Source organism: Anabrus simplex, chromosome 1 (assembly GCF_040414725.1).
Source record: "Anabrus simplex isolate iqAnaSimp1 chromosome 1, ASM4041472v1, whole genome shotgun sequence".
Classification (NCBI taxonomy): domain Eukaryota; kingdom Metazoa; phylum Arthropoda; class Insecta; order Orthoptera; family Tettigoniidae; genus Anabrus; species Anabrus simplex.
This window is the reverse complement of record NC_090265.1, coordinates 512234019-512248094: the sequence shown is the minus strand read 5'-3', so window position 1 is coordinate 512248094 and position 14076 is coordinate 512234019. Positions and strand designations below refer to the sequence as shown.

The 14076-nt window shown below is 38.6% G+C and overlaps 1 protein-coding gene across 1 annotated transcript in view; it reads left to right on the top strand.

Moving 5' to 3' along the window:
* The window catches only part of FASN1 (Fatty acid synthase 1), a 239642-nt gene that overhangs the window by 202080 nt on the left and 23486 nt on the right, over positions 1 to 14076 (top strand). Inside the window, exons 28-29 of the mRNA XM_067135405.2 lie at positions 2410 to 2590; positions 13593 to 13738. Coding sequence (XP_066991506.2) covers positions 2410 to 2590; positions 13593 to 13738 — 327 coding nt within the window. The remainder of the gene's footprint in view (positions 1 to 2409; positions 2591 to 13592; positions 13739 to 14076) is intronic.

Sequence of the window (14076 nt, the reverse complement as noted above, 5' to 3'; positions counted from 1 at the left end):
AATAATAACAGTAAGTTATTTATTAAAATGACCACCTAATCAATACAATAAGTCATTGTCTTGGATGATTTACATTGATCTATTAACTAAAAATGGTACATGTTTCGCCTAGTATGAAGGCATCATCAGCCACTGTCTTAACCTCGGAATAAAAATAAGCACTCGATTAACATATAATAAGATGAAATTAATTTTAAAAATCTTGAAGAGACTTAAACTAAAATTAACATTAAAAATAACAATGTTGGTTTTAAAAACTTTTTACAATGAGAAGAATTACAAAGGTGAAAGTATTAAAATTATTGCCATTAAAAGGCTGCTATTACATGTAAAATGGACAAAGCAACAGACTGTAATGAACAAGTAGTAAGATTGCTATAAAATTAAGTTGAGCGATTGGCGGTTACAATTAGACTCTGACGAGAATGATGATCAGTCATATTTGTTCAAAAAGTAATATTGAGAAAATAATGTTGAAGGTTAGTCAATAGATCACTATACTTTTAGGAGACAAAAGACGAAAGTCATAGGCATATGGTAGAAATGTAGAACACACTGGTGAGAAGATAAAAAGTTGTAGATTAAAGGTTGAAGAACAGTGTTAACTCTTTCCCGCGGATTGCGTAGTAAAGCGTACTGGAGTCGCACATTCTCTCCCGCGGGTTGCGTAGTAAAGCGTACTCGACTTTCAAACCGACTTCCTCTGCCATCTGTCTGATAAGCATATAACTTTTTGGAACCAGTGAATTCCCTGTGCTTCCTAGATACCACTGGCATGCACGGAATCCTATAATAAAGTGTTCTTTTATACGTTTTCTTAGATAGAACAGACAGCTGACTGAATGTAAACACATTGCAGCAACATGACTGCTCATAACGAGTTGAATGCGGAGGATATTTGTTACAAATTAGATCAATATGTTGACAAATGCAATGGTAGTGAGTTTGAAGTTGTAGGTATGATAATAAAAATTGTATGGGAAGCATTTGGGACAGGATATGAATCTGAGAGAAATCGAAATATGGCTCAGAACAGGAAATGTTCATTCAGGTGTCTCCGTTTAAAATATTAGGCCTACTTGTAAAAACATAATTATCAGTTTTAATTCTTCAGTTAATTCTGTTTCGGACTTTGAGCCTCTACTTAATTACATAATAGCCTATTCCAACTAATGTCAATTTATCTTCCAATCCCATTCAGTCAAAAATTGTTTATAGTTTGTATGTCCGAGAGGAAGCACGATTTGCTATCTAAATATCTTCATCCGACTGATCCTGAAAATGAAATAAATTGGGAGATTTAGGGTGAATTCCTGCGTTCTCTGCATTATCAAGAAAATACAAGCCCCATCATGTCCAGTAATTTAGACTGACTTCAAAAACAAGCAATTTAACATTATGCACAATATTGGATGCTTCCTGATGTATCATTCTGAACGGGGGGGGGTTGAGTGTGATTAGGTTATCTCATTGTATCATTTTAGAATAATTATAGTGTATTTTACATTGTTACAAAATTTGAAACTGATATCTTAAGTGGTTTTTACAGAATAAATTATTTAGTGACGGTACTCCACAACTATACCTGACAAGCAAATTATTACTCTAGGTATCGCCCGACAGTGAGTCAAATATATTCCGTGGGAAAGGGTTAAAATTGGACCTCAGTGGACCATCTCAATTTGAAGCGATGTTAAAATGTTGTCAAGAATGAGTTTATTGACAGTTGAATCTCTAAAGCAAGTACTGAAGTCAGGTGCTATCCCATCTCTGAAACTATCAGATCATGCGGACAAACAGGAAGTAATTCAAATTAGTCTTTGCGACTTCTTAACCTGAATAGAAATCTACGTGTTGTCTTCAAGAAGAATGCTCTATACATTATGCTGTTTTTAAGTTGTTAAATAATAACTGACAACATAGAGTGTTGTTGCTCTTATTTATAATTGTGTTATAATGATAATGATGATTCTGATAATTATGATAATTTTATTAACATTATTATCAAATTCTACAAGGAATATTTAACAAAAGAAATGAATTCCGTACTGTCTTAAGTTTTAATTTGTGATAATAGATTTTCTTTTCTCTATTGCTTTTTGTTTCATAATAAGGTATGTTGATCGTTTAATTAAATATGGTCATTTCTGCATCTACTGTATATAATGCCTTAAAGTGACTCTTCCATCCAAAACATCTTTAAAAGAAATTTCAGTTTAAGATACTACTAGCTCTAGGAAGGCACATGTTACAAAACACCTAATGAAGTACAGTATTTCTATTTTGTAGTTATGAACATATTAGACACCCTGGATAGATTTATTTTTCCTCCAGAAAATGAACTGAATTCCAATTTGATTAAAACAAATTTGAATAAACATTTGTCTTTTTCTTTTTTAAATATTTAAGGAATGGCATTTTTCTTGAAGAATACAACCTTTCATGGTATACTTCTGGATGCCTTGTTTGAGACTGACAGTGTGGAGAAGCAAGAAGTGGTTCGCCTAGTGACTGAAGGAATTCAAAATGGAGCTGTTCAACCTTTACCAGCCACAGTATATAGAGAGAATCAAGTGGAACAGGCCTTCCGGTAAGGATTGTGTCATTCTCAAGTTGTTTTATAACCCTTGTTACAAAATATTTTAAAATCTAGGCCAGTAAATACCATATTTACATGAATAATCCCCACATTTTTTTTTTCTTTAATTTTGAGACAAGAAATTAGGGTGCAGGGTTTATTTTATATCAAGGTTATCAACATGCCCATGGGCTGTGGCATCAGGTAAAGTGAATCACGTGTTTGAGATGGCAACTAAAGGTTCTCGCTACAGGTCTTTCACAGCAAAGAAAAGCTGCATATTATAGAAAACTCAGAAGAAACTGAAAATTGTGCTGCAGGAAGAAAATACAACATGGATGCGAGCTGTATTTGTGACTGGTGAAAAAAAAAATTTATAGCTTTGACAATCAAGTAGTAATCGAGCATTTCATGAACAGAAAGCAAGACTGTGCATATATTGGAGAAAGAGACAATTTGGGTGTGTCACGAGTGAAATGTCCAACTTTAAAACCTTACCAATTGCAAAAGAACTAGGTGTTACAGGATTCAAAGCTAACCATGGATGGCTTTCGCGAGTTTGTTCGTAATGGCTAGTGTGTTTTGAGAAAAACAAATCACACAGTCTAGCAGCAAATATGAAGATAAAATGATAAATTTCCACAAATATGTGACAAATTTGCACAACTAAATCTCATATACTTTCACTAATAAGTAACACGGACCAGATACCGATTTTTTTCCCAAATGCCACTAATTATACTGTGAACGAAAAGGCAGGTCCAGCCCGGCTTTATGGTTAGATAGATCTGGTGGAATGAGGAGCAAAGGTGCATGTTTATGCTTTGAGTAACTGCAGACTGAAAAAACTGCCCTCTTACATTGTATTTAATATTTAAATGGAAAATAATTCTTAGAAAAAGGAAAAATTAAATGCAATCTAAAGGGTGAATGGATAATGACCTAGTAGCAGACTGGGTGAAGCAGTTTTAACAGTGGCACCCTGGAGAGCTACTAAATCTTTTAAAAAATGCTAGTTTTAGATAGTTTCCACTTCTTGAGAAAATAATTCCTGGAGGTCTGACATCTGTTTTCCCAACCACTCAATGTATGCATTAACCAACCTTTTATGACTAGTAGTGCAATGGTTTCTAGGCAACAGAAGAAGTGAGAGTTATATGTAACTGATACCAAATTTGATACAGGGTTACCATGTGCTTGTATGTAGAATGTCAATGAATAGTTTTTGTTTTCTCATTGATTTCTTCAGACCAAAATTAGGAGCTGTAAGTGAGGAATATGGTGAACTCTTACACCAGTACATTTATCAAATGGAAAGGTATCAGGGATGTTGGGACTGTGCTAAGATGGGTATAAGGCATGCAGAGGACTCAAAAGAACTTTAGAGCAAAAGCCACTCTGATGTACTTTTTTAAATTAAAGCATTGTTGAATGAAAATTCAGTGTTATTCAGTATTTTTGTACTTATTTCTGCCACATTTTGAAGTGCTTATGTTAGATTTTTCTATATGACTCTAGTTGTATTAAATAAGCATGCAATATTAGTAACCAAGGCTGTACCCAAGGGGGAGGTTAGGGGGGGGGATTCAAACCCTCTCCAAAATAAAAGTGAACTTGACAAATATAAACAGCCTATGATAAATTAGAAATACAGTGGAACCTCGATTCTCCGTTTTTGGAGGGACCACCGAAAAAAAACCCTACAACACGGGAAAACGGAAAATCGGGGAATGAATGAACCATGAAGAATTTGGCTAAACATCACAAGAAAAGAAATATGTATACTTAAAATCTTACAAATACCCCTAAACCAAACCAAACTACAGCCCCAATGGGCCTTCCGCCCACCAAGCGACCGCTGCTCGGTCCAAACGCCTGCAGATTACGAGGTGACGCCTGGTCAGTGCGACGAATCCTTTCGGCAGTTATTCCGGGCTCTCTAGACTGGGTCGCCATCTCACCATTAAATAGCGCCTCAATTAAAGGTAATCATAGAATGAGTGAACCTGGAACCAGCCCTCATATCCAGATAAAAATGCCTGACCTGGCCAGGAATCGAACCCGGGCCCTCCAGGTGAGAGGCAGGCAAGTTCGACCGCGGGGCCAGCTTCAAACATGAATTACCGGTACGTGACTTAAAAGTCTCAAAACTTTACATTCAGTTTTACCGTGGAAACATCATCGGTTTCCTCTGAAAACTTCTTTCGGTTCAGCAACTTTGATCGGACAAACTGTTCGAAAAACCTAATAACATCAAGCCAAACAATCAACCACAAGCATTTTTTAATTCTCTAATCTAATAAAATAAAGCACATTGGATACAAAAGCGCCCAACATGATGGCGAAATCCCTTTTTCTTTAAATCTTCCATTGTAATTTGGTCACCTGTATACTGTTCGTAGTCAGTTTGTGGAAATCTTGTACCGCGCAAATTAGGCCTATGGACTACATCGACTTTTAAAGGTTATGTTGAACTCGAGAATATTGTTTCGAATGTAAGTACTGATTCTCAAGTTTTCGAATGCATTATATTCAGTTATGTCCGTCACTAATCACGATTAAATCGGAAATAGAAAAAATATCATCGAAACTTCCAAATTTACGGTTATTCGCGACCTTGATCTCGCTGTCCTAGTCGGTAAGAGTGCGAAATGATGCCAAGGTTTTTACATGTAACGTGCGCAAAAAAAAATAACTGCGGTTTTAACATTTTAACACAATAACGTGAAATTCCTAGTCTTACAGTAGGACCAAAACAGTAATAGGCAATCCCAAAACCTCCCATGGCTTTATGTATGTAAGGTGCAACATCTGTTCTGGTCTGTATAACATAATCGTATACGATAATATTAAAATACTGTACTAAATTTGTGTTACTTAAGAAGGAGCAGTTCAGATTCTTGCCTGAAAGCTCAGTGACTATACAATGCCCTGAGGGAAGTGCCAAAAACCTGTTCGTCGATACACTCGGAAAAAGAAAGTAAACATCTAACCCTGGACATAATGTAGATGCTTTGCAAGTACGAACATTTGACGAAACTCGTTCCTTCTTCAAGTAGAGCTGTCGAAATGCGCTCTGTCTCCTTCCAATTGTTGTGGACACTCTCTGCTTTACGATTTCGATTCTCTAAACAATACCACCCGAATGCGATGCTAAGATGGTCCCTAATGCAAGTTCACCCGCCGATCGCTTTTCCGCTTCCTCAAATGACCACAATGACGACGTTAACATCTTTCGTGAGATACAGTTTCTTGAAAAACACGTGATCGAGGATTTAGCATTGATGTGACTGAAATTTCTCAACGGTTGATACGGGAAATTGTTTCTTTGAGGAACGGATAATGCGGGATATTTTCAACGTGATTTAATTAGGATGCTCGTGGAACCACATAATTTGAATGGATAATACGGGTAAATGTAGTTTCTAGGAACATATAATCGAGGTTCTACTGTATTATAAAAACAAGCATTTGCAAAATAAACAAGTGAATTTCACCTATAAAATCTGTGCCATCTTTAAATGTTTCTCTATGAATATAGTTAACAAATTTACTGAAAACATAAATGGAAATTTTAATTTTGGTGGGATACACTGATTGTTTTTTAAATGTTCTTAATACATTTTGCACCATAAAAATAGATTTCAATAAACATATAGAAATATTTTCATGTTATCAAGTGGCTAGAATATTTTTAAAAAATCAAGCCTTTAAACATTTCATGTACTTACAGTGAAACAAACATATTGGGCCAATTGCAGAAACGATGACTAGATTTCAGCCTTAGGCAATGTCTACCTAAACGATGTCTAAATGCATAAACAATGTTCAGCCGGTGTTTAACTAGACATCGTTTAAAATTTCAATATTGGTTTGAAAATGGAGATAGAAGAATCTTTCATGTAGTTCTTTGCTTGTCGCAACCAATGAAAATCGTCGGTGCGCACGCCGAACGCCAGTCGGCTGTTTTGTCTTCCTACACATTACTCAAATATGGCTAAGCACGAGCACGACTTGCCCACAGATAAGAGTATCGCTTTCGGTGGAAATTAAATCTCGTAATATTATCGACACTAAAGAGACATTACACCGTACGGGAAAGTCAAGCTTTGATTATAGCGTTGTTACGGTGAGTGTAATCTACTCGTAAATAGCTTCGACGAAGAGAAGATGAAACAATAGTAATGTGTAACCGAATGTGTTGTACAGGCCATATATATGTAGCTTGCATTCTGGAGATTGTAGATTCGAAATGTATCATCAGCAGCCCTGAAGATTGTTTTCTATAGTTGCTCTATTTTTACACCAGGCAAATGCTAGGGGTGTTATTATGGCCACGGCTCTTCTTACCCAATCGTCTTTAAACAATAATCACCACCATCATCGCCACTTGGTGTTTCCTATGTCATACTTGCCAAAAGCTTATCTGAATTAGCGTGACAATTATATATAAAAACTGCATACAACCTACTTTTTAGTTTTCAATATTATGTGTGCTTACTTGGCAGTAAATACCGTATTTCACGGCATAATCGTCGCACTTTTCATACCAAAATTTTCGAAAAAAATTGTAGGGTGCGACCATTATACGATGAATATTTAATACCAGTATTTGTATTACTCAAAAAATGTATTTATAACTAAATTGTATTTGATACAAATTTAAGATGCACGCAATACTCGTGTTTATACATCAAAATAATTAAAATAGTCTAAAACAAAATTCATAATTTTTCGCAACAATTCGGCGAACGTTTTTTCAACCTGAAAATAAAAATGAACGTATTAAGTTAATTTGTCATTAATTTGAGTATTAAAGTTAAAATATTACACTTGCAAAAAATTATCGCTTTGTTGTGAAATGCCGACTTACCGGTACGCAATTTATTCCAAATCTTCGGTGTCCCTATCGCAGGTTTCGCTATCTGATGCGCCGTCCTCACCTCTGTTAATACCAGTATCAGATTCTTCGTCTCCCTGCCACACTGCGTCATCTTCGGAGCCGTCTAGTGCATTCGAAATCGCAGTCCTTTTGAAGCTCTTGGAGACTAGTTCAGGTGGTATAAGATCCCAACTCTTCTTCACCCACGAGCATAACAAGTCCAAGGGTGGACGCCTGATATTTCCGGCGGGCGTCAATTGCTGATCGCCGCTCATCATCCACTCGTTGTAAAATCGACGTAAGTGGTCTTAAAAGGGTTTATTAACACATACGTCTAGTGGCTGCAAAGCAGATGTTAGGCCACCAGGAATGACTATCTGTCGTGTATGTTGTAAGGCGGCAACTTTCTCCCATCAGCTGTAATGGCTAGCATTGCCGTGCATCGCAACTTCTCACTACCGCTGGTTTTCATTAATACACTCCGTGATCCTTTTAGCGCAATAGTGCTGTTGCGAGGCATATCAAAAAAGATTGGAGTCTGATCGGCATTACCGATTTGAGAAAGCAAGTACGAATTTTCCTTGCGCAAACGTATGACAAATCGGTGAAAATTTACAATCTTGTCATGTAATCAGCAGGCAACTTTTGACTTAGTGTTGTTCTCCTTCGCACTGACAGATTGTGTCATCGCATGAACCCCTTAATCCACCCACGAGTCGCCTTAAACTGAGTTACCGGTATGTTGTGTTTGCGCGCTACCTCCTGTCCCTTAATTTGTAACATTTCATATGATACACTGCAGCCATTGTTACGTATTTCACTGACGTACCTAAACACTTCTTCGTCAATTATAGGAAACTTCCCTGTTTTAGGACCTCTAAACGCGCGTCTAGAAGGGTTTGTGCTTTTTAGCTTGTTTTTTACTTTCCGCCCGTCACGCACCAACTTTTCACTCACAGAAAATTTTCTTTCTGCAGCTCTGTTCCCGTGCTGTTCAGGGAAGGCAATTACGCTTAGCTTGAAGCCCGCAGAATCATTTCTATATTTACCCATAATCGCTTATAAATGCTTCACACGTTAATGTTTTGCGATATAAATGACTTTCCCGTAATTGTTCACTATTAAAACAAATTATTTCTGCAAACACCCAAAACACAAATTAAAAACTTAAATTCTCACACACACATGTCTACAGTAATCACGTAAATCTGAAACAAATAAATGCATCTGTGATTTGTCCATTCCAGAGCAGCCAATACTGTTAGGCAGCAAGGAAGCATACAACAATTTATCAGTTTAGCTCGTTGGTTGCGACACACTACTGCGCTTGCGCAAAGCTCGCAAACCGGAGCTCTAGCTAGCGCAGTGTAGATCTACTGTGTAGTTGACTGTATTCCGAGACGTCAGTAACAAACATTCATTTTTTTCAATTTCTTTTAAACATACGGTAATTAGGTTAATATTTCTTCCCAGTTATTGATGATTTTACATTACATTACTGACGAGTTTATAAAATAAAACTTTAATAGCATTGGATAATAATTATCTTGACTGCTTGGATAAAAGTTTTCATCCCATGCCCGGACACTTATGACGTAGTAGTAAGATAAGAGTCTAGCGATGACAACTGAGACATCGTAAATAATTCGGCTGAATAATTCTGTGGAAATCTGCGTTATCGTCTTGGATTTCACTTCGTGCGCAATAACACAGGAGCCGGCCCCATGGTGTAGGGGTAGCGTGCTTGCCTCTTACACGGAGGCCTCGGGTTCATTTCACGGCCGGGTCAGGGAATTTTACCTGTATCTGAGGGCTGGTTCGAGGTCCATTCAACCTACCTAGCCGGTATTTCCTGGCGACGTTGCCGATAAGCGATAACTTACAGCCTTACGTATTTCAAATGGGAACTCATAATATGTAGGTGGTGAATAAATAGTACACTGTCTCGCGACCACGTTGTCAAACTGCCGATAGCCTACCGGTAAGCATAATATGTAGGTGGCGAATAAATAGTACGCTGTCTCGCGACCACGTTGTCAAACTGCCGGTAGTCTACCGGTAAGCCATGCGTCGTACATATACCGGTATTATTTATTTATACGTTGTGCAACATGTCGCAAACGTGACTGTGTTGCCAAATTGCCCATAAACCATACACGTATTTAAATTGCGCATTCATGTGCAACTTATGTTGCAGTTCCATTTACCTTTTAACCAGATTAGTGAACAAAATTTGGACGTGCGACGATTATGTAATTAAAGGTTTAAAGTCCGATTTTTGTATTGAAAATAAAGGATGCGACGATTACGCGGTGGCGACGATTATATGATATAGATGTTGATTCCCATAGGGAATCTGAAATATTTTTCCTGAATGAGCAAATTTATAATACCAATATAAATGGTCCGTTATTGGACATTATAAATTTTCCAGCTAGCTCATTCTTGGTTGCCAGCGTTTCGGACCATTTATATTGGCGACGATTATGCCGTGAAATACGGTATAAGTGAATCCCTCCCGATTGGTGTATGTGACAGCCCTCTGATGATTGGGACAAGTAATTCTGATATGTACGTAGTCGAAGTGACCTATAATTCCATGGAAATTACCCCATGTATAATAAAATATATCGGTTGCCAAGAATTGTATTCAAGTTGAGTTACCGGACTGTCCCTTTGTCAGTCTCAAGAAATAAGTCTCTTGAAAAGCAAAATCTTATTTTAAGCTCTACCTCCCCATACATTTCAAATGAATTGCTGTGATTTTGCAACGGGCGACCCACAGAGAGGCTGTCGGACGGACCTTTCTTCCTGGAATCGTCTCAACACGATAATACAAATTCCATGCTTCATGGTACATAACCTCTGATTGTGATTCACTCCTCTCATTTGAGGTTAAACAGTGTTCTCGTCAGTGTTTAAACCTGTCCGATTGAACATCGGTTTTAGATATTGTCTAAGTGATAAATAAAGTCTCTTTAATGCGGCAGCCATACTTAATCATTGTTTAACCGTAGACACCATCTAAACACTATTTCTGCAATCGGCCCATTGTTACTGGTACCTCCATTTTAAAACAAATCTTTGTGTCGCACTGAATGCACGTGTTGGAGTGTTCTGCCCACCAGACCGTTATGAATATATCTTTCTGCTTCACCCGTTGAGTTGTAAAAGGCACTGCTCTAAAGCTCAAACTTTCCTTCCTGTAACATCTATTTGAAAGTAAAAAATATGTATTACTATAGCTTTTGTTTTCGGAAGCACAGAGTTCGATAGCTGCAGTCGCTTAAGTGCAGCCAGTATCTAGTATTCGGAAGATAGTGGGTTCGAACCCCACTGTCAGCAGCCCTGAATATGGTTTTCCATGGTTTCCCATTTTTACACCAAGCAAATGCTGGGGCTGTACCTTAAATAAGGCCACAGCTGCTTCCTTCCCACTTCTAGCCCTTTCCTGTCCCATCGTCGCCATAAGACCTATCTGTGTCGTTGCAACGAAAAAGCAACTTGCCAATTGTTGTTTTCAGAAGCCCGCTCCCCCAAATCCTAGCCCCCTCCAGAAAAAATTCCTAGTATGGCCTTGTTAGTAACTTTTAAGAAAATTTAAAAATTCATTGTAACATCCAAAATACTGTATTGACATTGGAGAAAAAGTACTTTTATATTTGTAATTACCATCACCAGATTAAGCAATAAACATCAACAATATAAAATAAAATCTTGGTCAAATTTCGTTATGTTTGTAGTATACAGGGTGAACAAAAAATGAAACAGTTGGAGGTCGGCATGCGATTCCTCATCCCATTGCAAGACAAAAGTTTCTATAGCCTAATCGGATCTGGTGCTGTTGGAAAACAAGTCGAAAACCTGAAGCTGGCAACACTGTCACATCCTGCAGCACATTGGAATGTAATAGAGAAACGTGCATCATTCCGCTCTACCGTACCTGCCGTCGCAGCTCGCTGAGTATGCGGTTGGGTTATTTAACCCACATGCACCATGGAGCTATGGCTCGAATCTACGTCAGATTTTTTCTTTTGTGTGTGTGACATCAGGTCCCTAGTTCTCGTCGTCAGGTCCCTAGTTCCCGTCGTGTAACTGCGTTTGTAAGCATGACATCCTGTTGTCACATGACATTAGTCAAACATATGACAGTGTGATCCATTCAACTGAATGCAGCAATCGACTAACCATGCGGTGCACAACCATAACTGGTCCTGTCAAGTGCACGTAGAGCGGCTTCCCGATGGAGCACACAAACGGCGAATACGTCGATACGCTTTTAGCGTTGGGTGCATCCGATAGCCAAGCTTCTGCTGCTGCTCGTGAGTATGCAGCATGGTACCCTCAAAGGCGTCATCCCGATAGGAATGTTTCTCGTCGCCTTAAGCAACGCCTGTGGGAAACCGGTAATCTTCATCCACAAGTAGTCGACAGAGGTCGTCCAAGGACTAGACATACTCCACAAACAGAGTATGACATTCTTCAAGCCGTTGACCAATCACCTCAGCGAAGTACCCGTGATATTGCAAGGCATTTCCAGGTATCTCAAACACTGATTGTTGATGTGTTGCACGATGAAAAACTACATCCATATCATTACACGTTAACTCAACACCAGTGTCCAGAAGACCTCATTCAACGAGTTCAGTTCTGTGAATGGCTTTTGCAACAAGTTGAAGATAACAAACATTTTATAAAGAATGTGATATGGAGTGATGAATGTAGCTTCATTCAGGAAGGTATTTTCTCAACCATCACAGCAGCCATTATTGGTCTGACCACAACCCACGTCACCTGTGAACGTGGCTTTCAGGCACGCTTTGGCATAAACCTGTGGGCTGGTATCATGGGAGGAGTGCTTTTAGGCCCGTACCTATCGCCGGACAAGTTGAAGTTTCTGGGCAATACTTTGCCTGACGCTTTAGAAAACGTTCCACTTGGTGTTCGGCGACAGCTATGGTTTCAGTGTGATGGTGCACTGCCACACTTTGGAATGACTGTGCATAACTGGTTAAATGAAGCATTTCCAGGGAAATGGATTAGTCATGGAAGTCCAATGTTCTGGCCTCCACATTCCCCGGACCTTAATCCACTAGATTTTTATTTGTGGGGACACTTAAAGGAACATGTTAGTAGTACCTAATAGCTTGCGTGCATGCTGCATTGGCAATGGTGGATGCAGGTGTGTTGCGTACGGTCCGGCAAAGTATGCTCCAGCAAGTGGCGAAGTGTTTGCAAATGCAAGGTAATCGCTTTGAACATCTGCTGTGAAGTGAACATTGCTCTTATGTGTACGTACCGGCTCTGTGAAGATAATACTGGACATCGCACATACACTATGGAATTATTGTGTGTAGCATAATGGGCAATCCAGTGTGGCCTGCCTACTGTACTCTATTGTTTCTCCTTGTACCACACTGGATAGAGACGATTTTACTGTATCCACTATCATGTTCTACGTATTGGTATTATTTGTGCTATGGACGAAACAGAGTGGTCGTTTACGTCTGTAAGAAGTTCTTGTTATGTTTGAATGTTTAAATAAAGGTAACTGTAATGGTAAGACAGAACATAGTGCGTTGCATAGTGGAGGTGTACATTGGATACAATTTGATACATTAACTGAAAAAAAAATTGGCGCGAACGCGACTCGAACCTCGGCGCATCCACGCAACCGGCATTTATGGCATTAACTCGTCTCGCTGAGCTAATGAGACAGCTCCGGCAGAGTGCCGAGTTCATGCGACCTCTGCTTGGCCATGCTGCACACCGTTACAGCGTTACCAGAGCCTCGTTTCTTAACTCTCATTTCTATTAAACCTATTGGTTTCTCAATTTGTCGTGAATTTAGACGAGGAACCGCATGCTGACCTCCACGTGCTGCATATTTTGTTCACCCTGTATAATCATGTATATTGAGGCAAAGTGGTTATATCCGCCAATTTTCATTTTATGTTCATCTTTATGTAGAGAGCATGTGCACCTTGTAGAGTGATATGAAGTAGTTGTTTATGCCTTCTTTACTCTTTCATTGAAAGGATTTTTCCTTTTCAAAATCACCCTTCTGCAGGGATTAATTGTGTAAATATGGCATTTCATTATTTGGATTTTATTTCTCTTATTTCTTTCCAGTTTCATTGGATCTGGGAAACATATTGGCAAAGTTGTCATAAAAATTCGTGATGAAGAACCAGAGAAGGTCCTCAAGCCAGCTACGAAATTAATCTCTGCCATTCCTAGGACATACATGAACCCTGAAAAAGTTTACATCCTTGTAGGTAAGAGCAGCAGTTATCGTGAAAGTTAAAACTTTGTTAATATTTAAGCTGATTACTGGCGATTAGAATATTACTAGATCAAATCTGCAGAATATTTCAAAATCTCTTCATATCAGCCATGGTAAGAAAGAATTGCATCAATATGTGACATGTTACAATAATTTCCTTCCAATGGATCAGCTGCCTTGGTGGATCAGTGGTTTTGTCCAACTTGTGATTAATGTTTGCGAGTTCGATCCCAGCTGAGGTAGTAGATTTTTGAAGAGTATTTCATGTTGCTGGAAAGGTAAAAATTTCTGGTGATGCACTCGGTGTCGCCCAACAAAATTGAATGAATT